The sequence below is a fragment of the Cydia fagiglandana genome, chromosome 27 (genome assembly GCF_963556715.1).
Source record: "Cydia fagiglandana chromosome 27, ilCydFagi1.1, whole genome shotgun sequence".
Taxonomy (NCBI): Eukaryota; Metazoa; Arthropoda; class Insecta; order Lepidoptera; family Tortricidae; genus Cydia; species Cydia fagiglandana.
Window position 1 is genome coordinate 3,866,615 of NC_085958.1, and position 25,209 is coordinate 3,891,823.

The 25,209-nt window shown below is 41.4% G+C and overlaps 1 protein-coding gene across 1 annotated transcript in view; it reads left to right on the forward strand.

Moving 5' to 3' along the window:
• Window positions 1–25,209, forward strand: part of LOC134677801 (neurofibromin) — a 116,353-nt gene that overhangs the window by 27,000 nt on the left and 64,144 nt on the right. Inside the window, exons 16-33 of the mRNA XM_063536229.1 lie at window positions 313–360; window positions 1,241–1,340; window positions 1,903–2,041; window positions 2,973–3,078; window positions 5,374–5,437; window positions 6,036–6,207; window positions 7,407–7,549; window positions 8,230–8,338; window positions 9,077–9,183; window positions 15,598–15,714; window positions 16,451–16,605; window positions 17,239–17,396; window positions 19,013–19,181; window positions 20,004–20,128; window positions 20,465–20,640; window positions 21,935–22,070; window positions 22,547–22,637; window positions 24,086–24,260. Coding sequence (XP_063392299.1) covers window positions 313–360; window positions 1,241–1,340; window positions 1,903–2,041; window positions 2,973–3,078; window positions 5,374–5,437; window positions 6,036–6,207; window positions 7,407–7,549; window positions 8,230–8,338; window positions 9,077–9,183; window positions 15,598–15,714; window positions 16,451–16,605; window positions 17,239–17,396; window positions 19,013–19,181; window positions 20,004–20,128; window positions 20,465–20,640; window positions 21,935–22,070; window positions 22,547–22,637; window positions 24,086–24,260 — 2,290 coding nt within the window. The remainder of the gene's footprint in view (window positions 1–312; window positions 361–1,240; window positions 1,341–1,902; window positions 2,042–2,972; window positions 3,079–5,373; window positions 5,438–6,035; window positions 6,208–7,406; window positions 7,550–8,229; window positions 8,339–9,076; window positions 9,184–15,597; window positions 15,715–16,450; window positions 16,606–17,238; window positions 17,397–19,012; window positions 19,182–20,003; window positions 20,129–20,464; window positions 20,641–21,934; window positions 22,071–22,546; window positions 22,638–24,085; window positions 24,261–25,209) is intronic.

Genomic DNA, 25,209 nt, shown 5'->3' on the forward strand with positions numbered 1-25,209 from the left:
AAGTATCCATAAAATCTAATATTTAGTACTTAAGATTTTTTTAGACAAGCCAAATTAAAGAAAAAAAGAAAAATACTTTGAACGCAGTTCTGATTGTTTTTAAAAATAAAGGAATGTCTCCTTTAAGTAAAATGAGCCAGCTTAAAGATTTAAGGTAGTTTCCCTCCAGGGCCCGACTTATCTTTCCACCCTGTATATACCTACTCATATAGATATTATATGACTTGTCAGACAGATACTTAATTCTTATTTAAAGAAATCACGCATAGATTTTTACGCACATTATGCATTTGGATCCGTTTGTGTTCCAAGCAGCTAGTCAGGACATGGGACGTGGTTGCACTTACAAAAATATTCACAGTAAGTATTCACACGTGTACAGTAATACGATTACCTACAACATGGCTACATGATACGCTATTTTAAGTGTAAGGCCTGAGTGGACGCTCGAGTTGGGCGTGCAGCGGGGCGGGGCGTGCGGCGTGCATGTTAACCCTTAAATGCATAGTGTTGCCAAATGTCTACAAAGCATTAGACAGCTCGCAGATTAAAAAAAAGGCTTACGTTCTTGAACCTTTATACCAACCGTCAAGTAGTAGGGTGATGATTTAAGTGTTAAATTTACGCAATATTTTTAATTTATAAAAATTACATTCGTTTTAAGACGAAAAGTCGAGGAGCTTGGAAAAATGCAGAAGTTGATAATTTTTAGTATGATATTTTGAACGGTGTTTTTGGGGTTTTTAATTATTTTATATTTAAAAACTTTATCATGGGTATATCACAAATAGTGTACCTTTCTAATGGTAGTAAAAAAAATCATATATCTATTACTGCAAGTTACATATTTACATAAATATGATTTAGCCAATTCAACTTCTAACACTGATTTCGCAGTGAAAATCGAAGTTATGTTTTTTTTTTACTATTTCTCCTAGAATCGGCAAACAATTATGTGATATATTAATTACGGGCAAAAAGAAAAAATCATGCATTTAAGGGTTAAACAAATGCATACGTATAGGGGCGGCCTTAGTGCACGCGGCTCAAATGACTTGTGAGCCCGACGCCACGCTGCACGCCCCGCCGAACGCTCCGCTCCGAGCGTCCACTCAGGCGTCACACTAAGACGGTTCCTGCAACTTGTTTTCATACTTTTCACACAACTAGATGTCAAGACTGAAAATTTAGAAAAGTGTTACTGCAATGTTTAATAAGTTTAATAATTAATGTTTGACAGGCTCAGCAGCTCTACAGAAGAGGATAATGGCGTTATTGAGGAAAATAGAGCATTGCGTGAACGGCGTGCAACCGGTGTGGGAGGAAACATTTCGATGTTGGTAAGTTAAATAATAATACATAAGAGTACATACATATCATCACGCCTGTTTCCCGGAGGGGTAGGCAGAGACCACGGATTTCCACTTGCTACGATCCTGACATACCTCTTTCGCTTCCTTCGCTTTAATGACCTTCCTCATACACGCTCGCCGGTTAAGTTAGGGTGCTCATGATCTTGCTTTTATAAAAAAAAACCGGGCAAGTGCGAGTCGGACTCGCGCACGAAGGGTTTCGTACCATAATGCAAAAAAAGGCAAAAACAAACGGTCACCCGTCCGACGTTGCTTAACTTCGGTCAAAAATCACGTTTGTTGTATGGGAGCCCCACTTAAATCTTTATTTTATTCTGTTTTTTTAGTATTTTTTGTTATAGCGGCAACAGAAATACATCATCTGTGAAAATTTCAACTGTCTAGCTATCACGGTTCGTGAGATACGGCCTGGTGACGGACGGACGGACAGCAGAGTCTTGGTAATAGGGTCCCGTTTTACCCTTTGGTTACGGAACCCTAAAAATAAAAAATAAACACTATATATTTCTCTACTAATTTTTTTTTTTAGGGACTCCCTATGCAAATTGCTACAGAAATACCCCAAAGGGCAGGGTGACAAAATGGATGACTGTCAAATGGAGGCGATCCATAGAGCAGTCGCTAAACGGAGAGTTTCACATCACAGTAGCAGCGAACACGATTTTGAGGTGAGCTATAATATAAGAGAGGGATTCGATGTAGCTAGAGAGCGAGAAAGCTTCAAAATAATCAAAATGGACGACTGTCAAATGGAGGCGATACACAGAGCGGTCGCTAAACGAAGAGTTTCACATCACAGCAGCAGCGAACACGATTTTGAGGTGAGCTATAATATAAGAGAGGGATTGGATGTTGCTAGAGAGCGAGAAAGCTTCAAAATAATCAAAATGGACGACTGTCAAATGGAGGCGATACACAGAGCGGTCGCTAAACGAAGAGTTTCACATCACAGCAGCAGCGAACACGATTTTGAGGTGAGCTATAATATAAGAGAGGGATTCGATGTAGCTAGAGAGCGAGAAAGCTTCAAAATAATCAAAATGGACGACTGTCAAATGGAGGCGATACACAGAGCGGTCGCTAAACGAAGAGTTTCACATCACAGCAGCAGCGAACACGATTTTGAGGTGAGCTATAATATAAGAGAGGGATTGGATGTTGCTAGAGAGCGAGAAAGCTTCAAAATAATCAAAATGGATGACTGTCAAGTGGAGGCGATACACAGAGCGGTCGCTAAACGAAGAGTTTCACATCACAGCAGCAGCGAACACGATTTTGAGGTGAGTTATAATGTAAGAGAGGGAAAGGATGTAGCTATTAGCATTCACATTATTTCTTTGATATTCTAGAATAGTATTTAGGTAAGGATAATGATTGATCAAATTAGCTAAATGAAATGCAAAAATATACATAAACAACCGAGATACCGAAATATGAATACCGGTTAATTTTCATGAAAAATAAACCGGTATTCGGTCCCAGATAATGGTAATGTTTAATTATACAGGTCGTCACCTAAAGATATCAAAGGTCTCTTTGGACCGTCGTCCACCAGTGGTGAATGCCAACCCCATTCTCATATCGAATTATATTGAACAGATGCAGATTCAGGAGTGGGCGAACATCACATCGTTTCTGTGCGCGCTCGGTGGCGTGTGCCTGCAGCGGCGACCATCCACCGTCTGGTCGCACCTCCACGCGCGCGGTAATGATATGCATGCCATATAACACCTTATTCCACTGGTATAAGGCACAAATTGTAATAACTCAGAGCTTAAACACTGGCAGGGAAAGTTAACTGATTATTCGTTAAGGGGCTACCCGAGGTTTTCATCGATTTTTGACAAGTTGTGAATCGTATCTCCTACTTTTGCACTACAGATAGAATTATAAGACAAACGGCTATCGGTTCTTCAATCTTTCGTCTCCAATTTTGTCTACCGGATTTCGAAAGAAATGAATACTTATTTTTTTATGATTTTTTTAAACATTGTCTAAAAAAAACACACACTTCTGCTACGGGTAGGCGGAGAGGAAATTAAACAAAGAGTTAAGAAAAGTAACTAATTTATTCTCCGCCGCAAGCACACGAATAGGTCGTAGGGTAGGGTTCTAGGCCGGTACTGATTTTGCTCCGAGGACAGTTCCACCACGCAAGTACTCCCCTGAAGCTGCCGGAGCCACTGCGGGTTTGGAGACGGAGACGGACGAGCTGAGGGACGTCAGCTGGGCCGCTCAGGAACTGCCGGTTGGTCTTCACGGCTACGGTTCTAGCCGTAACTAGGCTCCCTGGAATTTATTTCCATAGTGTGAAGAGAAGTACTTTATATGTCTCCGCTGACTGTACCCGGCACGGCAAGAAGCAAATCAGGAAGCAGTACTGCGTGATGATGATGGTGAAAGTTTGGTGATGTGCGGAATGGTACAGTCAGACGGAGTTTACACTTTGCACTGATGTTATGTTTAAAAGAACAAGTTATAAAACAACACTGAGTATAGGAATCTAACGGTCAAAATTTGAATTTAAAAAGTACTGGAAATTAAATTAACTCATAGACTTTAAATAAACACAATTTAGCAATTAAAACGAGATGAAATAAGAGTGAAATGTATGCAAGAGTACTTGAATTAAGTGGCAAGCAAAATCACACAAAGAAATAGCATAGCGAAATAGCCGTTAGAAATAACATTTAAATCTACCTGCTTAGAATAAGCGTAAGAAATGTTCAACACTTACCCAAAGGGGATTTTAAACACTAAAAAAATGATTCCATTTGCACTAAATGAGTGCAGGAACGGAATTAATAAATATAACCGTACAAATTCATTCTCGCCGGGCACGACAGAAGTCGCTGCGCGAAGGCAAGCGAGCGTGCGCCGGCGACGAAAGCTAGATCTGTCCTGCCCTGATCGACTGGCGCGCGGGCCCGCGCGGAGAGAGGGTCCGCGGGACGGGGACGCCGCTAGCCGGTTTACGTCGAACAAATAAAAAGAGTGTTGCTCGAAGTACAGTAAGTCGCAATTAGAGGGAACAGTTTTGTGTAAATAATATTAAAGTGATATTATTTTAGTGTATTTAAGACAAGTGTTTATTATTAAAGTATTTATATTCTAATGCCACATAAGTTATTTTACAATCTAATTTAATTTTATAAATGTAACCTAGGTTACGTAACGTATCTACGTTACACTTCTTACAAACACGTTACAACTTATATCATACATACATATACGTAATCGAGATATTTGGGTTCGTCTTTGACGTCTCTAAAAACTGGTCAGTCACCAGTTTTTCGGAATAAAATTGTTCAACTTTGATGCCAAATATCTCGATGACAATGAACTTTGAAGTATCACAACACACAACAAACACCGTGAAAACATCGTGAGGAAACCGGACTAATCCCAATAAGGCCTAGTTTCCTCTCTGGGTTGGAAGGTCAGATGGCAGTCGCTTTCGTAAAAGCTAGTGCCTAAGTCAAATCATGGGATTAGTTGTCAAGCGGACCCCAGGCTCTCATGAGCCGTGGCAAAATGCCGGGATAACGCCAGGAAGAAGAATGAACTTTGAAGTAAATATGGGATACTATAGGTATATTGCTTACCGCCGTTGCTAATAAGCTACAAAAAACATTAGAAAATTAAGGAATTCAGATAGAGGGTCATTGGGGCATGGGATCCCCTTAACCTTATTGTGAGGGTATGAAGTCTCTTTAGGTCCCAATTTTTACTGAAATAACAAAGCATTGATGCAACCACTTGCTGCGTCCTGCAACCGCAACGAAACTGAGGGCCTACCGCGAACCACGTTCGACGTGATGCCTCTCTATCGCACTTGTATATTCGTACGTAAGTGTGACAGGGAGGCAACACGTCGAACATAGTTCGCGGTAGGCCCTCTGCGGCGATTATTAGCTAATTCAGTCCAGTAACGCGTTTATGAATAACGCAATAAATTATTACCATTATTAACTAAATTCGATATATTTTTTGTTATTAGATTCGAGAAAATACAACGTATTGGCGAACAGCTCACAAGAAGTCCAGTACTGCCCTGTCACACAGTAAGTATTATATGTATATTTTTGATTATAACACGATATAAAAATGAACCAAAAATTTTACGAGGTATTAAGTGTCCTGTATGTTTGGATCATGTCGTCAGGCGACAAGCAAAAGTCACTAACTACTAAAAAAAATTTAAACAAAAATCGACCTTCTTTTAGTACTAATATGGTTCACTATGACTATGAACTTGTGGTGGTACTTAGTGACTTTTGCTTGTCACCCGACGATGTAGTCACTTGAAATGTTTCGTTTGCCAAACCGGTGCAAGTCTTAGTTATGCTACTACTAATTTTGACGCTATAGAGACCATGCTTCCATGCCGGATTCTACCCGCTATTCTTACCAAATACTTTTTCGAAAGTATAAGTAATATACGAAAATATTATTTTCCCTTTAACCGATTGTTTTTGTACGAAAGAAAACATCTTTAGTAAACTTCCATACACAAATTAAAAGGTGTGTGTAAAGTTCCTAATCCGTATTGATCTATTCGGATTTTAGCTTAAACTCTTATGAAGGGGGCTTTACTCCAGCAGACTCCTATATAAAATGTTTTATGATGATAAACTCAAACCAACTCAAACTTGTCCCCAGATTCATCGGCCAACTCCTCCGCCTCCTGCTTTGTAGCAACGAACGCTTCGGCCAACAGATCCAGAGCCACGTGAAAGAGCTGGTCGGCCACGAGATGTCGCCAGCGCTGTACCCGATACTGTTTGACCAGATCAAGGCTATTATTGACAAGTTCTTTGACCAACAGCAGCAGGTTTGTATCACAAAGCTCTTTAGCGGTGTTATTTTTGACTTATAACACACATGTCGTGTCAATGATGAGCCCTTTCGACATACCATGACGCACCTGGTGCGTCACAAATGTGCTATGACTATGACGCGCTTTAGGAGCATCACAATTGTCTGTAGCGATGCCTTTCTGACGGACCTACTGCGTCTCATAAAAACCTTAAGTTTATTAAAACTAGGAGACAACAGTCGGTCGGTAAACGAATACAAAGCCACGTGAAAGAGCTGGTCGGCCACGAGATGTCGCCAGCGCTGTACCCAATACTGTTTGACCAGATTAAAGCCATTATTGACAAGTTCTTTGACCAACAACAGCAGGTATGTTATTTTTGACCTATGACACACTTGTGTCAATAATGAGGCCTTTCGACTTGCCATGACGCACAGGTACGTCACAAATGTACTATGACGCTTTAGGACCATCACAAATTTCTTTAGCGACGAGATGTCGCCAGCGCTGTACCCAATACTGTTTGATCAGATTAAAGCCATTATTGAAGCAAGTATACAGGGTGTCCCAGAATTCGACGTCAAGCCGTAAACGGATGATAGACCAAGTCATAACAGTTATCATAAAAATACAAAAAAAAAAACCAACCCATGTTTTTTAAAAATTATGGTCACTTTAAAAATTCACTAAAAATCCACAGCCTGTAATGGGTGGCTGGTGACTTACTTTTTTTGGTCTTGAATTACGTTTTGCAGTTTAATGCATCACATTAAACTTTAGCTTAGTATATGACGCACCACATGTGTCATGGCATTATATCGCCTCTACATTATTTACATTATCAACGGACCTTAAAAAATAATTATTTCAAATCCTGGGATCCATGTGCCAAATGGGCGTTTTCTAAAATAAATATTGAAAACCCGATTCTCACAGATCCTGGTGTTTTTGGGTTCTTTCAACTCAATGTTCTCATAATAAAACGTGACGTATTGGAATGGACATTTTGGGACATCTTTTTTAATGGAAGGATGGAGAATGCTTTCGATTCTGAGTAGAATGAGCCCAAGAATGTCCAGATTTGAAAGAATCAGGTTTTCGATATTTATTTTAGAAAACGTCCAAATAATGAACTTGGAACAGCAAATTTTCCTTAGTCATGTGCCACCCTAAAACCAACCTTACCGCTCTACATTTAAGGTCCTCTTTCGCAGGTGATGCTGACCGACATCAACACCCAATTCGTAGAACACACGATATTCATAATGAAGAGTATATTGGATAACAAGAAGACGGGACAACCTTCGGAGCACCTCAGTACTACGTCTATAGAGGGTCTCATGCTTGCTATAGTGAGGTAGGTAATAGTTATTTGTACAACAAGAGATCAAAGTTTGATATTTCTTCGAGTGCTTATTTTGAGTCCCGTGCAAGCGAAAGATTCTATAATAGATTCACGAGCGTAGCGAGTGAATCTAATTTAGAATCTTGAGCGTAGTAAGGGATTCAAAAGCGCACGAGATGTAAATAACTTTGATCTCGTGTAGCACACAAAATTTTTCACCCTAAGCAGTGAGAACATACCTAGAGGGACAGAGATAATAGAACCCAAGTATATCGAACTTGTAATAGACCCCGCATGTTGAAACGACATTTGACTATAAAAGTCACTTGAATGACATTTTGTCTCACTCAGTGAGCAAAATGCGATTTTGCTCACTGAGTCATTTTGTCTCACTCAGTGAGCAAAATCGCATTTTGCTCACTGTTTTTAAGAAGCAAAGTACCCTTGTTCGTGCTGCTGAGGTGAAAAAGCTATTGATAATAGTTTCCAATTTGAAGCAAGCAAGAAGCATTGGCGGCATTTCCATATGAAGGAGTTTGAACTTTCTATAAATGTGTACAAGTGCACATATGTTTCCGATTCAGGCCACAAGATGGCAGACCCTCCAAAGCGCACGGTCATAATAAAAGTAGTTCAGTAAGAGTTACGTCTCCTGTGTAAGCCGATACAATTCTAAAATTGCCTTGTTACAGATACGTTCGTCATCTTGATATGACGGTGCTGTCTGTGCACATCAAAACGAAGCTCTGCCAAGTTGTCGAAGCCATGATGAGGAGGAGAGACGATCTAGCATTCCGACAGGTGAGATTTCAACATTCACTTAATTCCCATAATTTAATTTTAATAAAGGTTTTTGAGGCTCAAACATATTGAATCTGTTGAATAGGGTCGCTGACGTTTTCAAATCGAAAATTGCTCGAAATGTTTCTCTTAATTATTTAATGTATTTATTACTTGTATGCAGTTAAGATAAAACTCATTATTTCTATGCCTATTCAGGCAGGATGTGCGGAACAAAATGATGTTATTACATCTTTACTAATGTACTACATTCAAAGAAATAAATAAATTATTGATTGAATAGTTCTCTTACTGTCGATATATGAATCCATTTACTGTAACAAGTGTTTATGTCCAATTTAAGCTGTTGTGAGACATACTTACTTACTTACTTACTGCCGTGGCGCAGCGACCCGAAGTGGATCTTGGCCTCTTACACTAAGGAACGCCATGCTTATGAGACATACTAACATTGAATAATTTTACGGTTTAGACTCACTTGTTTTTAGTCGCGCGATATGTTTCGGAGAGCCTAGGTCTCCTTTCTCAAGCACTAATAGTGCGAGCAGCGTTCACGACGGCCGTGTATCGCGTACTGCGGCTCGCCGCGTCGCACGCTGCGCGCGCGCCGAGAAATCAGGAACCATGTCGCGCGAGTGACTAAAAACAAGTCAGTCTAAACCGTAAAATTATTCAAATCCATCGCTAATAGTTTTTATATGTAACCGTAAAATTATTCAAAGTGTTTATGTCTTTTAGGAGATGAAGTTTCGCAATAAGATGGTGGAATACGTGACGGACTGGGTGCTCGGCACCAGCCACCAGATCGCGCCACCGCTGCGGGCGGACGCCTCCTCCATCTCCAGGTATTCATTGTAATGTGTATATATATATGGTGGAATACGTGACGGACTGGGTGCTCGGCACCAGCCACCAGATCGCGCCACCGCTGCGGGCGGACGCCTCCTCCATCTCCAGGTATTCATTGTAATGTGTATATATATATGGTGGAATACGTGACGGACTGGGTGCTCGGCACCAGCCACCAGATCGCGCCACCGCTGCGGGCGGACGCCTCCTCCATCTCCAGGTATTCATTGTAATGTGTATATATATATGGTGGAATACGTGACGGACTGGGTGCTCGGCACCAGCCACCAGATCGCGCCACCGCTGCGGGCGGACGCCTCCTCCATCTCCAGGTATTCATTGTAATGTGTATATATATATGGTGGAATACGTGACGGACTGGGTGCTCGGCACCAGCCACCAGATCGCGCCACCGCTGCGGGCGGACGCCTCCTCCATCTCCAGGTATTCATTGTAATGTGTATATATATATATGGTGGAATACGTGACGGACTGGGTGCTCGGAACCAGCCACCAGATCGCGCCACCGCTGCGGGCGGACGCCTCCTCCATCTCCAGGTATTCATTGTAATGTGTATATATATATGGTGGAATACGTGACGGACTGGGTGCTCGGCACCAGCCACCAGATCGCGCCACCGCTGCGGGCGGACGCCTCCTCCATCTCCAGGTATTCATTGTAATGTGTATATATATATGGTGGAATACGTGACGGACTGGGTGCTCGGCACCAGCCACCAGATCGCGCCACCGCTGCGGGCGGACGCCTCCTCCATCTCCAGGTATTCATTGTAATGTGTATATATATATATGGTGGAATACGTGACGGACTGGGTGCTCGGAACCAGCCACCAGATCGCGCCACCGCTGCGGGCGGACGCCTCCTCCATCTCCAGGTATTCATTGTAATGTGTATATATATATGGTGGAATACGTGACGGACTGGGTGCTCGGCACCAGCCACCAGATCGCGCCACCGCTGCGGGCGGACGCCTCCTCCATCTCCAGGTATTCATTGTAATGTGTATATATATATATGGTGGAATACGTGACGGACTGGGTGCTCGGCATCAGCCACCAGATCGCGCCACCGCTGCGGGCGGACGCCTCCTCCATCTCCAGGTATTCATTGTAATGTGTATATATATATATGGTGGAATACGTGACGGACTGGGTGCTCGGAACCAGCCACCAGATCGCGCCACCGCTGCGGGCGGACGCCTCCTCCATCTCCAGGTATTCATTGTAATGTGTATATATATATGGTGGAATACGTGACGGACTGGGTGCTCGGCACCAGCCACCAGATCGCGCCACCGCTGCGGGCGGACGCCTCCTCCATCTCCAGGTATTCATTGTAATGTGTATATATATATGGTGGAATACGTGACGGACTGGGTGCTCGGCACCAGCCACCAGATCGCGCCACCGCTGCGGGCGGACGCCTCCTCCATCTCCAGGTATTCATTGTAATGTGTATATATATATATGGTGGAATACGTGACGGACTGGGTGCTCGGAACCAGCCACCAGATCGCGCCACCGCTGCGGGCGGACGCCTCCTCCATCTCCAGGTATTCATTGTAATGTGTATATATATATGGTGGAATACGTGACGGACTGGGTGCTCGGCACCAGCCACCAGATCGCGCCACCGCTGCGGGCGGACGCCTCCTCCATCTCCAGGTATTCATTGTAATGTGTATATATATATGGTGGAATACGTGACGGACTGGGTGCTCGGCACCAGCCACCAGATCGCGCCACCGCTGCGGGCGGACGCCTCCTCCATCTCCAGGTATTCATTGTAATGTGTATATATATATATGGTGGAATACGTGACGGACTGGGTGCTCGGCACCAGCCACCAGATCGCGCCACCGCTGCGGGCGGACGCCTCCTCCATCTCCAGGTATTCATTGTAATGTGTATATATATATATGGTGGAATACGTGACGGACTGGGTGCTCGGCATCAGCCACCAGATCGCGCCACCGCTGCGGGCGGACGCCTCCTCCATCTCCAGGTATTCATTGTAATGTGTATATATATATATGGTGGAATACGTGACGGACTGGGTGCTCGGCATCAGCCACCAGATCGCGCCACCGCTGCGGGCGGACGCCTCCTCCATCTCCAGGTACTTATTCATGGAATCATAACCTTGGGTGTCATTCTGAATCCCTAACAACGTTTGTCCTAAAGTCACTTGCCCTAACTGGTTTGTCCTAATGGGCTAATGCCTGCGATCATATATAACCATGGATACCGACTTTAGGAACATTACCGTTCAAATTCTCGGGCCAAATTAGCACACATACCACATACACAATTACGCCTACATTCAAATAATACGACGCGTTTACAGAGCCTGTAATCAAAGCTGGTAAACGAAATAATAGTCATCTTTATTACACTAATGGTACATAGCTAAGTGTAGATGAAATGCATATAATGTCAATAACTACCAATCAGCGACATTAATCCGCTAATAACCTTCTTGCTGTACGTACTGGCCGCTGAGAGTTCGCGGTTCATATTTGATTAGAATATGACTTGGACAGGGACAGGTTTATGCCATACATTGAAGAACCAGTCAAATAATTCACGTATAATAATTTAATGCAGATTAAAAGATAACTAGTTAAAATGTTGTTATGAAATGACAGACTAACTCAACATAAGTAAATATATCATTGTTGTATAAATGTATTCCGCTATAATAAGTATTTTGTATATTTTATTATCAATCTGTATGGTAGTGCGAATTCACGTTCAGGTATAGTCTGTCCGTTTTTCTAAGATCAAGTACGCCATAGTAAATGTATGGCGAACTTGATCTTAGAAATCGGACTGGCTATACAGTCTGCAAAATTTACACGGGTACACGATCACAAATATTTGAAAAGGCGGAGTCACAATAAATCCCCACTTTCAGTTCAGAATATTTTATATGTATATAGCCGGTCAAGCAAGATTGTCAGTAGAAAAAGGTGAAAATTAAAATTTTGTATAGGACCACACCCGTTCGCGCGCTTACATTTTCTAAATTTGCCGCTCTTATAATATTTTAAACTTTCGCGTTTTGAACACATATTAACTCACATTATACGAAACGAAACTGATTTACGTCGGTAAATCGAGGTAATTGAATATAATTCGCGTTAGACCCGTCTATAATGTGAGTTAATATGTTTGCCGCTCTTTTCTACTGACGGGAATGGCTTGAGAGAGAACCTACATATATGTGACAGTAGAGGGTGGATTCAAATGATCAACATTTTCAGATAATGTGTGTATTTGTTAAATTAATTCAGTGAAAGCATGATAGGAAAAATGTATCTACATATAGGAGACCGGGTATGATTATCTCACGGGTTATATCTCATGAATAGAACATATTCTAGATATCTTGCCAGGCATCCACTCAATTTCATGTCTCTCTAATTGGACAGCTTTTTTCCATAGTTCTCTGCGAATAGCATCTTGTGGGAATCTAAATGGAAAGTAATGTAAAATGACAATACCAAATTTGATTAATAATTTGAAATAACTAGGTAGTTTTTTCACTCACTCACTAAGGGGGCTGTGCATAAAATCCGCGTAGCACAAAGAGCCATGGAGCGCGCCATGCTCGGTATCAAGCTTCAAGATCGAGTAAGGAATGTCGAGATCCGTCGCCGCACCAAGGTGCATGACGTGGGTTTCGTCATTACCAAACTAAAATGGAATTGGGCAGGACATGTTGCTAGGCAGAGTGATGGCAGGTGGACTAAAATGTTAACAGAATGGTGGCCGCTTTCAAATGAAAGAAGCGCCTGGCGTCCGTTGGCTCGTTGGGTGGACGACATCCGGAAAATTGCGGGTCACTGTTGGATGAGATTAGCTCAGGACCGGGACAAGTGGCGTACTAGAAGAGAGGCCTATGCTCAGCAGTGGGCGATAAAGGGCTGATATGATGAGGTAGTTTTTTTATAGCTCCATCTCATGAAATAAAAAGGAAAATACAAATCTGTAAGAAGGAATTTATTACTATGTACATTTATAATTATATAGAAAATACCTAAACCAAACACAAGTTAATAAAATAGTATACTTCATTTGGCATAACACCGTCCCTATTATCCTCGCAATTTAAAAAGTCGTATGTTGTTATGAAAGTTGTCGTCGTATTGAAAATAAATCGTCATGTTTTTCCAAATTCTACTGAAGTTATCTGTTTACTACAAGTGAAAAGTGATTCCACTGTCCTTGGTATGAACTAAAATAACTTCTGCACCACTTCACGACACATGAATATATTTTTAATTACAAAAAAACGTTGTTTTTATAAATCAATTTAGCCATTTGTCACTGACTGTCATCTCGGTCGTACTGAGATTGCCAATCGAGCAGTTTGTAAGTACCGCCTATCGCGGGGTAGTTTGCGTTGGGTCATAATTGAGCGGACAGAATACTTCCATGTATAGCATTTCGCTGGCACATGCCCTAACGATCAATTGTCATACCGATTATTTTCCATAATGTCACACCCCGGACACTGGCGATCAAATGTATGAAACAAACGCGTTCCTACGAGCACAGCTAAGCTCGTGTAGGTGAACGCTTACCATGCTTGTGTGAGTGAGATAAGACGTCCTAGGGTTCCCGTCATTTTGTTGTCAAGTTCGATGACTCAAAACTCATTGCGCGAATTAGGAAGAAATAAGAATCGTATTATGCTGTAAGGTGGGTATCTAAGCTCGATTTATACAATAGTTTCCTATTTTGAATCAGTATAAACGAAGTAACAAAATTTTTGTAAGGAAATCAGGCCCCCAACAATACTACGTAAGTTGAAAACATGATTTTTTGTTCATATAGGTATTGTATTGGTTTCAGTGTGATCTGATAGGTTTTGTAAATATTTGTTTAATATTTGAATATTTTACGTGGCCTCCGCTCTGCGCACCGCATCGTCGCGTCCTTGCCAGCCGGTAACTGTGAGGTAACCGAGAGCGTGTGGGCGGCATTTTCAACGGGAGGCAGGGAGTGTCCATACTGTACGTTAGTACTCTTTATTATACTGTGATAATGTAATGGTTAGCCTAAGACTCATTTGTCCTAAGCATTTGTAGTCCAAAACTACACCTTAAGACTACTCTAAAATTTTAAGGTTAATGTTAAATATAATATTGAAGATCAATTCCAAAGGTCAATTCCCAAGGTCAAAGATAAAATTGAAGATCGTATCAAGGTTAAAGGTCAATGTGTTTTTTTGTTTAATGCAGTTATTGTTGTTGTGTGAGTCTTGTATTATAGTTCGTTTATTTTTAGCATTAGAAATAAGGTAAACAAACTTGATGTGTCTTTTAATTGAAAAACACATTTTAAAAATAAGTTACGGCAAATATGTAACCATTATGAATGTAATACGATCATTTATATTCTTCTGCTTTCATAAGTAATAGTTTTTGATTTTTAAAAAGTGTTTTTCAATTAAAAGACGTCATGATCGCTTACCTTCTTGCAAGTTCTTTCTAATGCTAAAAAAACGAACTATAGTAAATCGTAGCTTGGGACCAAGTTTAAAGACAACGTTAAGCATCAAATTCAAGGTCATTGATTACAATGTGAATTAAGATCAGTCGGTCTATGTATTTTGCCTTTGCATGCTTTTTATGTGGTTGTTAGAATTTTTATCGTAAAGGTTACATGCAAAAGCCAAGGTAACACGTCAAGGTCAAGGTCACATACTAAAGTCAAGGTCACAAACAAAGGTCAAGTTCACACAAAGGTCAAGGTTACATACCAAGGCCAAGGTTAACGTCAATTTTTGATATGTTTTGTCGTGTGTTGTGGTATATCGTAGCTAGCCGGCTATGTGTGGACGGTATACGATCTACAACCTCTCTTCACGCAGATACTTGGTATGCTGCAGAGAGCTGGACCTGGCGTGTATGGAGGCGGTGGCGCTAAAGGGATCTTAACCTTAACGTGATAATGTTAATGTCTCATTTGCGTTACGCTTCTTTGGCAGTGATTTTGATATTTGAATTGAAGAATGAAGTCGTACTATTATTTGGGATCACATTTAGTGGCAGTATTAATCATCAAGGTCATTTATTAAATGTGAATTAAGATCAATCTATTTTCCCTTTGCATGCTTTTTGTGTGGTTGTTAGAATTTTAATCGTAAAGGTCAAATACAAAAGCTAATATCACACGCCAAGGTCAAGGTCACATTACAAAGTCACGGTCACGGGCCATGGTCAAGGTCACACAGAGGTCAAGGTTACATACCAAGGTCAAGGTTAACGTAAATTTTTGATGTCTTTGTCGTGTGTTGTGGTATATCGTAGCTAGCCGGCTATGTGTGGACGGTATACGATCTACAACCTCTCTTCACGCAGATACTTGGTCTGCTGCAGAGAGCTGGACCAGGCGTGCATGGAGGCGGTGGCGGCGCTGCTGAAGGGGCTGCCTCTGCAGCCCGAGGAGTCCGACAGGGGGGACCTGATGGAAGCCAAGAGTCAGCTGTTTCTTAAGTGAGTGTTGTCAATGTCACACAAGGCTCGGAACCGGTTAAATTTCCAAACGGTTATCATGTAGGGTGATTCGCCAGTAACTGGCCGGTTTTAGTTACTGTCGTTAGTCATATTAACTTAAACCAAAAACTAGGGTTGAACTCACGTAATTGTTAGTCAGTCGCGCGACATGTTTCGGAGAGCTTAGGTCTCCATTTTCAAGCACTAACAGTGCATGTGAGAAACGTTAACCATAACCGCGTCGCGTACTGCCGCTCGTCGCGTCGCGCGCTGAACGCGCTATGAGATAACCGGTTTGCGCTGTTGTTCTTGTGAGTTAAACCGTATTTTTTGGTTGGTGTGTTTTGTTTAACCGGTTTTTAGGGTTCCGTACCTCAAAAGAAAAAACTGACCCTTATAGGATCACTCGTGCGTCCGTCTGTCTGTCCGACCATTCTCCCCCCCCCCCTTTATCTCCGAAACTACTGAGTCTAAAATTTTGAAAAAAAATCACAAAATAGTTCTTTATCTATAGATGACAGGAAAACCTAATAGAAATGTGCAGTCAAGAGCGAGCCGGATTTAATTACTAAGTTTTTGATCCGACCCCTACGGGTTTTATAAAAAACATTTCATTCACCTTCCACATAAAAATACATTGTTAAAAATTTTGTAATGTACGGAACCCTTGAAACGAGAGTCTGACTCGCACTTGACCGGTTTTTTAATGAGTGTTTTAATGTTAAATTAATTTCAGATACTTCACTCTCTTCATGAATCTACTGAACGATTGCAATGAAGTGGAGATGGCAGAAGGCCCGGGCAGACTTGAGACGCTACGAAACGCTACCATACAAGCTATGTCAAATCTCCTAAGTGCCAATATTGACTCTGGGCTCATGCATAGTATCGGTAAGCCTATGAGTAGTTAACCCATTCAGTCGTTTTGCCTTTTTGCCTCTACGAAGCACTTCCGCTACATACCGGGAAACCCGTGTTTTCGGGTATGACGCAGCGCTACGACCATAGCTCAGCGGTGAATGTATTAACCCCTTAATGCATATAATAAAAAATATTTGTTGAAATTTGAACTTTAATATCTGTAAATAGAGTTAAATATTATATCCGCCATACATGGCTTCGTATGCGGTAAGGGGTTAAATACGTAAAATGCATAATAGATACGCTTACCGGAAATTAGATCAAAGTGGAACAGCTAAAGTTCGTTTTTTTTAGCATTAGAAATAAGGTAAACAATCTTGATGTGTCTTTTAATTGAAAAACACATTTTAAAAATAAGTTACGGCAAATATGTAACAATTATGAATCTAATACGATCATTTATATTCTTCTGCTTTCATAAGTAATCGTTTTTGATTTTTAAAAAGCATTTTTCAATTAAAAGACATGTTAAGATCGCTTACCTTCTTGCAAGTTCTTTCTAATGCTAAAAAAAACGAACTATAATTGAGGATTCATTTACAAATATGATAAGATATTCTACACAAATAACGCCCATGTACCAATAAAAAATTTCTTATTCAGATCTGGGTTACCACCGAGACCTACAGACCCGAGCTGCTTTCATGGAAGTGCTCACTAAAATCCTCCAGCAAGGCACAGAGTTCGACACCCTAGCGGAGACTGTCCTCGCCGACCGCTTCGAGCAGCTAGTGCAGTTGGTCACCATGATCTCTGATAAGGTAGGACTACATTATATTATACCATGGTATAATAATATACTTCGCCTGGTACTCTCTTCCCGTCTTTTCTAGGTCACCTGACTGACACAAGCCTACGTCATCATGCGACAGCGCTATGTGATAATATGCGATACCGCTATATACATGTATAGCGGCCATGTTATTGTGACGTAGGCTTGTGTCACTCTGGGAAGAGAAGACCATATTTATTAGACTATGATATTATACCATTTGTACCAGAGAAGTCTATCTTAAGACCTAGGTTACCATCGAGACCTACAAATCCGTGCTGAATTTTTTTAATACTACGTCGTTGGCACACAAGGTAACGGCCCGCCTGAGGTAAGCAGTCTCCGTAGCCGATGGACGCCTGCAACTCCAGAGGTATTACATGGGTGTCCTCACTAAAATCCTCCAGCAAGGCACAGAGTTCGACACCCTAGCGGAGACTGTCCTCGCCGACCGTTTCGAGCAGCTAGTGCAGTTGGTCACCATGATCTCTGATAAGGTAGGACTACATTATATTATACCATTTGTACCAGAGAAGGTACTACCTTATGACCTAGGTTACCATCGAGACCTACAGACCCGAGCTGCATTCATGGAAGTGCTCACTAAAATCCTCCAGCAGGACACAGAGTTCGACACCCTAGCGGAGACTGTCCTCGCCGACCGTTTCGAGCAGCTAGTGCAGTTGGTCACCATGATCTCTGATAAGGTAGGACTATTGTACCAGAGACGATACATTTCGTATTTAGACCTAGGTTACCACAACAGGACGCAGAGTTCGACACCCTAGCGGAGACTGTCCTCGCCGACCGCTTCGAGCAGCTAGTGCAGTTGGTCACCATGATCTCTGATAAGGTAGGACTACATTATACCATTTGTACCAGAGAAGAGAGTAGTCTTAAGATCTAGATTACCATCGAGACCTACAAACATGTGCTGTATTTTTTTTAATACTCCGTCGGTGGCAAACAAGCATACGTGCATTTTTTATAAGGCGTAATGTTTTGAAAAGATGTTTCCGTTCTTGCCAGTATTTGGATACTCTCCTCTAACTTAGACGGCATTTATAGTCTGACAAACACAATTTGTCAGTCAGTAAGAACCAGGAAAATTATATTCATCCCTTTCTTTTGGGTCTAGTATTAGCGTAAGACAAAGACAGTATGATTCTCTCTGTTTGCAATGAGACAATCCCTGGCCAAACTATACCTCTAATTGGCACTAACACATATATTATGATCACATTTGTGTGATCTTATTAATGTAAGAAAACAGTACTTGTTTGCTTTAATCTAATACCTTTAAACGAGTAATTCTTGTTTATTTTTATTTTTATTTCGGGGATCACGGAAACGGCTCTAACGATTTCGATGAAATTTGCTATATGGAGGTTTCCGGGGGCGAAAAATCGCTCTAGCTAGGTCTTATCTCTGGGAAAACGCGCATTTTTTAGTTTTCATATGTTTTTCCAAGCCCTCCCAGAATATTATATTTTATATTAATTATTTCGACTGCCTAGGTTTTAATCTAAAAGTGTACCTACAAAGGTAAACGCGTATTTTTTAATACCACATTCTAAATCACATTTTCCCCTTTTCCCTTCTCAGGGCGAGCTCCCCATAGCAATGGCCTTGGCAAACGTCGTCAGCACATCACAAATGGACGAGCTGGCCCGTGTGTTCGTCACTCTGTTCGACGCTAAGCATCTTCTAGCACCATTACTCTGGAACATTTTCTATAGAGAAGTTGAGGTGAGCAAGCAAAAACGGACTTTAAGTTTACGGCAGTAGGATAGAAATTGTAGTTTCACTTTGATTTACACTTCTGTCAAATGACATTTTGAACGAAAATGGACCTTATTGTGTAATGCACAAGGTAGAAGGTCGCTCATGTCATTTGTAACACACAAGTAGATGAGCTGGCCCGTGTGTTCGTCACTCTGTTCGACGCTAAGCATCTTCTAGCACCATTACTCTGGAACATCTTCTATAGAGAAGTTGAGGTGAGCAAGCAGAAATGGACTTTAAGTTTATGGCAGTAGGATAGAAATTGTAGTTTCACTTTGATTTACACTTCTGTCAAATGACATTTTGAACGAAAATGGACCTTATTGTGTAATGTACAAGGTAGAAGGTCGCTCAGGTCATTAGTAACACACACATGGATGAGATTTTTGCTTTTTGGGTTTATTAGTCAAATTAAATTTGAACGAAAATGAACCTTATTGTGTAATGTACAAGGTAGAAGGTCGCTAATGTCATTAGTAACACAAATGGACGAGCTAGCTCGTGTGTTCGTCACTCTGTTCGACGCTAAGCATCTTCTAGCACCATTACTCTGGAACATCTTCTATAGAGAAGTTGAGGTGAGCAAGCAGAAATGGACTTTAAGTTTATGGCAGTAGGATATAAATTGCAGTTTCCCTTTGAGTTACACTTCCGTCAAAAAACGAACGAAAATGAACCTTATTGTGTAATGTACAAGGTAGAAGGTCGCTCAGGTCATTAGTAACACACACATGGATGAGCTTTTTGCTTTTTGGGTTTAATAGTCAAATTAAATTTGAACGAAAATGAACCTTATTGTGTAATGTACAAGGTAGAAGGTCGCTAATGTCATTAGTAACACAAATAGATGAGCTGGCTCGTGTGTTCGTCACCCTGTTCGACGCTAAGCATCTTCTAGCACCGCTGCTTTGGAACATCTTCTATAGAGAAGTTGAGGTGAGCAAGCCAAAACGGACTTTAAGTTTATGGCAGTAGGATAGAAATTGCAGTTTCCCCTTGAGTTACACTTCTGTCAAAAAACGCACGAAAATGAACCTTATTGTGTAATGTACAAGGTAGAAGGTCGCCTACTTCATTAGTATGACAAAAAATTATTATGTATTATGACAAAGGCGGGAGTTATGGAATGTGAAAAAAAGCTATGACTCAAATAAAAAACTGGCCTTACGTGGAAATCTGAAGTCCGAACGCAGGAAACGCAGTGGTGTATGATTTTAAATATATAACAATGTAATTTTCCTAATTAACAGCGATATTTTTTATCCTTCTCAGGTGTCAGACTGTATGCAGACCCTCTTCCGCGGCAACTCGCTAGGGAGCAAAATAATGGCGTTCTGCTTCAAGATCTACGGTTACGGTTACCTGGTCTCCCTGCTGGAACCGCTGGTTACGGCGCTGCTGGAGCAGGCGGACCAGCCGGATCTGAGCTTCGAGGTGGATCCTGCCAGGTGCGTGCATATTTAGCTCTTTATGAAGGTTATTCTTCATTTGACAAGATCTACGGTTACGGTTACCTGGTCTCCCTGCTGGAACCGCTGGTTACGGCGCTGCTGGTGCAGGCGGACCAGCCGGATCTGAGCTTCGAGGTGGATCCTGCCAGGTGCGTGCATATTTAACTTTTTATAAGGGTTATACTTCATTTGACATGATTTACGGTTACGGTTACCTGTAAGGTAATAAGGCGGTGACGGATGTCCTACACCCTTATTCATATTCACCATATAGTAAACACTAAAGTTGACAAGCCGATAATAATCGTTTGTCCCTTTCCATCATACCAATACGTCAGAAAGGCACAAACCATTATTATCGGCTTGTAAACTTGTTCATGAATAAGGGGGCTAATCAGCAGAGAGCGCAACTTTGGTGCCGATGACAGACGTATGACGTGAAGCTAAATACAGAGTGTTGTTATCTAGATTATAGATACTTAAACAAATAACAACTTATTAGCCTCTTTAGTTTACTGATATTGAAACTTGAGTTGAGAGTTTTTATACGTACTAGCCACGTACCTATAAAAACATAACTGTCTTTGTCATGTTAAAAATAAGATTGTTGGAAATGACAACCAATTACTGTTTACTTATTTTTTTATTTGTAAAATATAACCGAAATATTATTGTTTGAAGTCGCTATGGAGTCTTTGCAGCCGTATTTGCAGAAATTTCCTTTTCTGATTGTAAAATATGAAAAAATGTGACCAAAATTTAACAGCAAAAGCAAGCAATATAGAGAAACATTTGAAAACAACAAAGCATATTGAATGAGAAGGAGATAGTTTCGTATCGTTTTTTAATGTTTACATTATTTTTTGTGTAAATTACCAAGCATTTTTATAAATAAACAATAATATAGGTATATATTATCATTATTAAGAATCATTGAGGTGTTACAACGTTGTTTTAAAAAAACATCCTATATGCGACTTAACGTCATAATGACGTCATCGGCACCAAAGTTGCGCTCTCTGCTAATCAGTAATCTTTAAAGTATTTACGTATAACCTTTTTTGTCCATCAAGTTAAAAAAAAATTGGTTCCTATAGCTTTTAGCCGGCAAGACGTTTTGTAGGTTTTGCCAAGACAGATGCAATTTTGATTTATCAAAATAAAGATTCATAATACAAAGGAAAGCTTAGCTCTGGACACTGTTCTGCGGTAAAAAGCGGTATTTGCATATAGTTTTTTTTGAAAATACGTCCTTGTAGCTTAGGAGGGCAATGTTATTGTATTGTTCCAGGCTGGACCCCTCCCAAGACATCGAGGTCAACCGCTCCAACCTCATCGACCTCACCAAAGAGGTCTTCAACAGGATTATCAACTCTGCCGACAAATTCCCTCCACAGTTGAGGAGCATGTGCCATTGCCTCTATCAGGTCAGTCCTTAGAGCATTTAATAACTGGAGTAGCATTTAAGAGCCTACCTCTCTGCCGAAAACCTAGCACAATTGTGCAAACTTTTGTATGAACGTTTATCTGACATGGCTATTTGTATGTTACGTTACGTATCATGTAGAATTAGCCATACATTTGACGTCCCTCCCCCGCAAAAATCGGCACACTGTTTTGTACAGAAAATGACAGCCAAGGCCGAAAATCGAATTTCACTGGAAGCGAATTTTCAATTCGCAAAATTTACTACTTTATTATTTCTCAATGGCTTCATTTCCAGGAAGTATTTTTAACCAATTCACATGTTTTCCTAATTTATTTGTTTTTTAATTGCTTATTCTTGATAGGCAGAAAACGCAACATGGAAAAAAGTTATTCTAGAATTTTTTTTTAACATACATTAATTAAGTTGTGGTAAGGCTACAGTATGATTGTCATATCAATTTAATGACTTTTGCAGGTTTTGAGCAAACGGTACGCACACATACCTCAAACAAGCGTAGGTGCTGTTGGTACAGTGCTATTCCTGAGATTCATCAATCCAGCCATAGGTAAGTTCGTATCATTATCATCTCTTGCTATGTTTCTAATTAACCCTTTACCAGGCTGACAGTTCAAAAAAAACCGGGCAAGTGCGAGTCGGACTCGCGCACGAAGGGTTCCGTACCATAATGCAAAAAAAAAAAACAAAAAAAAAACGGTCACCCATCCAAGTACTGACCGCTCCCGACGTTGCTTAACTTTGGTAAAAAATCACGTTTGTTGTATGGGAGCCCCATTTAAATTTTTATTTTATTCTGTTTTTAGTATTTGTTGTTATAGCGGCAACAGAAATACATCATCTGTGAAAATTTCAACTGTCTAGCTATCACGGTTCGTGAGATACAGCCTGGTGACAGACGGACGGACGGACGGACGGACGGACGGACAGACGGACGGACGGACGGACGGACAGCGAAGTCTTAGTAATAGGGTCCCGTTTTACCCTTTGGGTACGGAACCCTAATGACAATCGAATGTCAGTCTTACTGATAGAAAATATAACACATGTTTGAAGTGCCGTATGTGGGAAATATATATCCCTTAGCACATTCACTGCCCCCGACGCACATGTGCGTCCACCGTCATACAAGTTTGTTCCTAGGCCACGCCCCCTGGCAGTGAATGCGTTAGCCTGGTAAAGGGTTAAATTTAGCGCGGAGCAAGTACCAGGGCCTCATGAGTTGCGAGAAGGTGTCGTTGACCAACTCGCCGAGCCGCGGCGGCCGGGGAGCGTACGAGTATGAAGGTATCGCGGCTGCTCGCGTATCTTAGCTGTATACTTTTGGTTTGTTTACCTATATGATTCTACTAGTTTAAAGTAGGTATTGTTTTTGTTGACTGAAAAAGTATTGTAGTTAAACCCAAAATTTTACTTTGCTAATCCTCGTAAAAGATAACGTACTAGTCAATCAGTGCTAACCCGTTATACTTACTTGCGTATTTTTTACATGCAATTAATGTTCCCACCCTCCCACCGCAAAAATAAATACACAAATAAATGTAACAAACCAACACCAAAACACACGTGATTTGCCTCTCTTGAAAAAGTATTGTATTTATACCTACAATGGTGATATAATCAAGTTATTCAATCTCGTACCTAATGAAGCCACTCAGCAAGGGTAAAAACAAAGCTTAATACATATATTACGTAACAATATTTAATTAAAATAATCGGAAAGCGTTAAGACAGTCTAAAAAAATCATAACGCTAAGTAAAGTTCAGTAATAAAAGCCTCGACACACGCTCGAATTTTATCTTTATCTTATCTTAGATATGACCGCAAGGTGGCGCAAGCGCGAGCAGGCGTCCGTAGCGGTGCGCGGCAACTACTACTGCTAGACACCAAAACTGGTGTGGGCCGCATGTACTTGTAGCGACGCGACGAAATCGAGGAGTGAACACGCCTGATTTTAGGAGACTTGCACGATGCTTAAGATTTTTTTTCTATTTCAGTATCACCGCAAGAGATGGGTATAGTCAGCCGTCCCGTTCCCCCCACGATCAAACGCGGTCTGATGCTAATGTCCAAGATATTGCAGAACATCGCCAACCATGTGGAGTTCTCTAAGGAACAACATATGTTGCCTTTCAACGATTTCTTGAGGGCACATTTCGAGTTGGGACGCAAGTAAGTATATTTTTGCTATGTCACTAAGGGCCACTTGCACCATTCACTAACCCGGGGTTAACCGGTTGAACCTGGAGTTACCATGGTTACCAGTACAATTTGACACTGGGTTAACGGATTAACCGGTTAACCTTGAATTAGTGGGATGGTGCAAGAGGCGCTAAAGCACTATAAATAGTTACTAAAAGCATAGACTATTAGGAATCCCCTAGACCGAGTTTAGAGTGTAATACGTTAGATTGAATTGTTAGTTTTATTTTATAAAATTGTTGATGTTATTATTTTTGCTTTTATGTAAATTCAATGTTGACGTGTAAAAGTGCCCTTGTGGCCTATTTGCTGAATAAATGTTGATGTTGATGATGTTGATGATGTTAGAGCAATTATTTCATGCAACCGATGAGGAAGCGCTGGTGGCCTACCGGTAAGAGCGTACGACTTTCAATCCGGAGGTCGCGGGTTCAAACCCCGGCTCGTACCAATGAGTTTTTCGTAACTTATGTACGAAATATCATTTGATATTTGCCAGTCGCTTTTCGGTGAAGGAAAACATCGTGAGGAAACCGGACTAATCCCAATAAGACCTAGTTTCCCCTCTGGGTTGGAAGGTCAGATGGCAGTCGCTTTCGTAAAAACTAGTGCCTACGTCAAATCATGGGATTAGTTGTCAAGCGGACCCCAGGCTCCCATGAGCCGTGGCAAAATGCCGGGATAACGCGAGGAAGAAGATTTCATGCAACCGATGTTACGAGCGGTTTGGAGAGCGTACTCGGGCCGTCCGGATGGTCGACGACCGGTTGGGCGCCCTAGGTATCGCTGGTGCGATGAGGTCGTGAAAGATCTGAACGAGCTCGGTGCCGTCGATTGGACAGAAACGGCGCTAGACAGAGAAGCATGGCGTTCCTTAGTGTCAGGGGCCAAGATCCACTTCGGGTCGCTGCGCCACGGC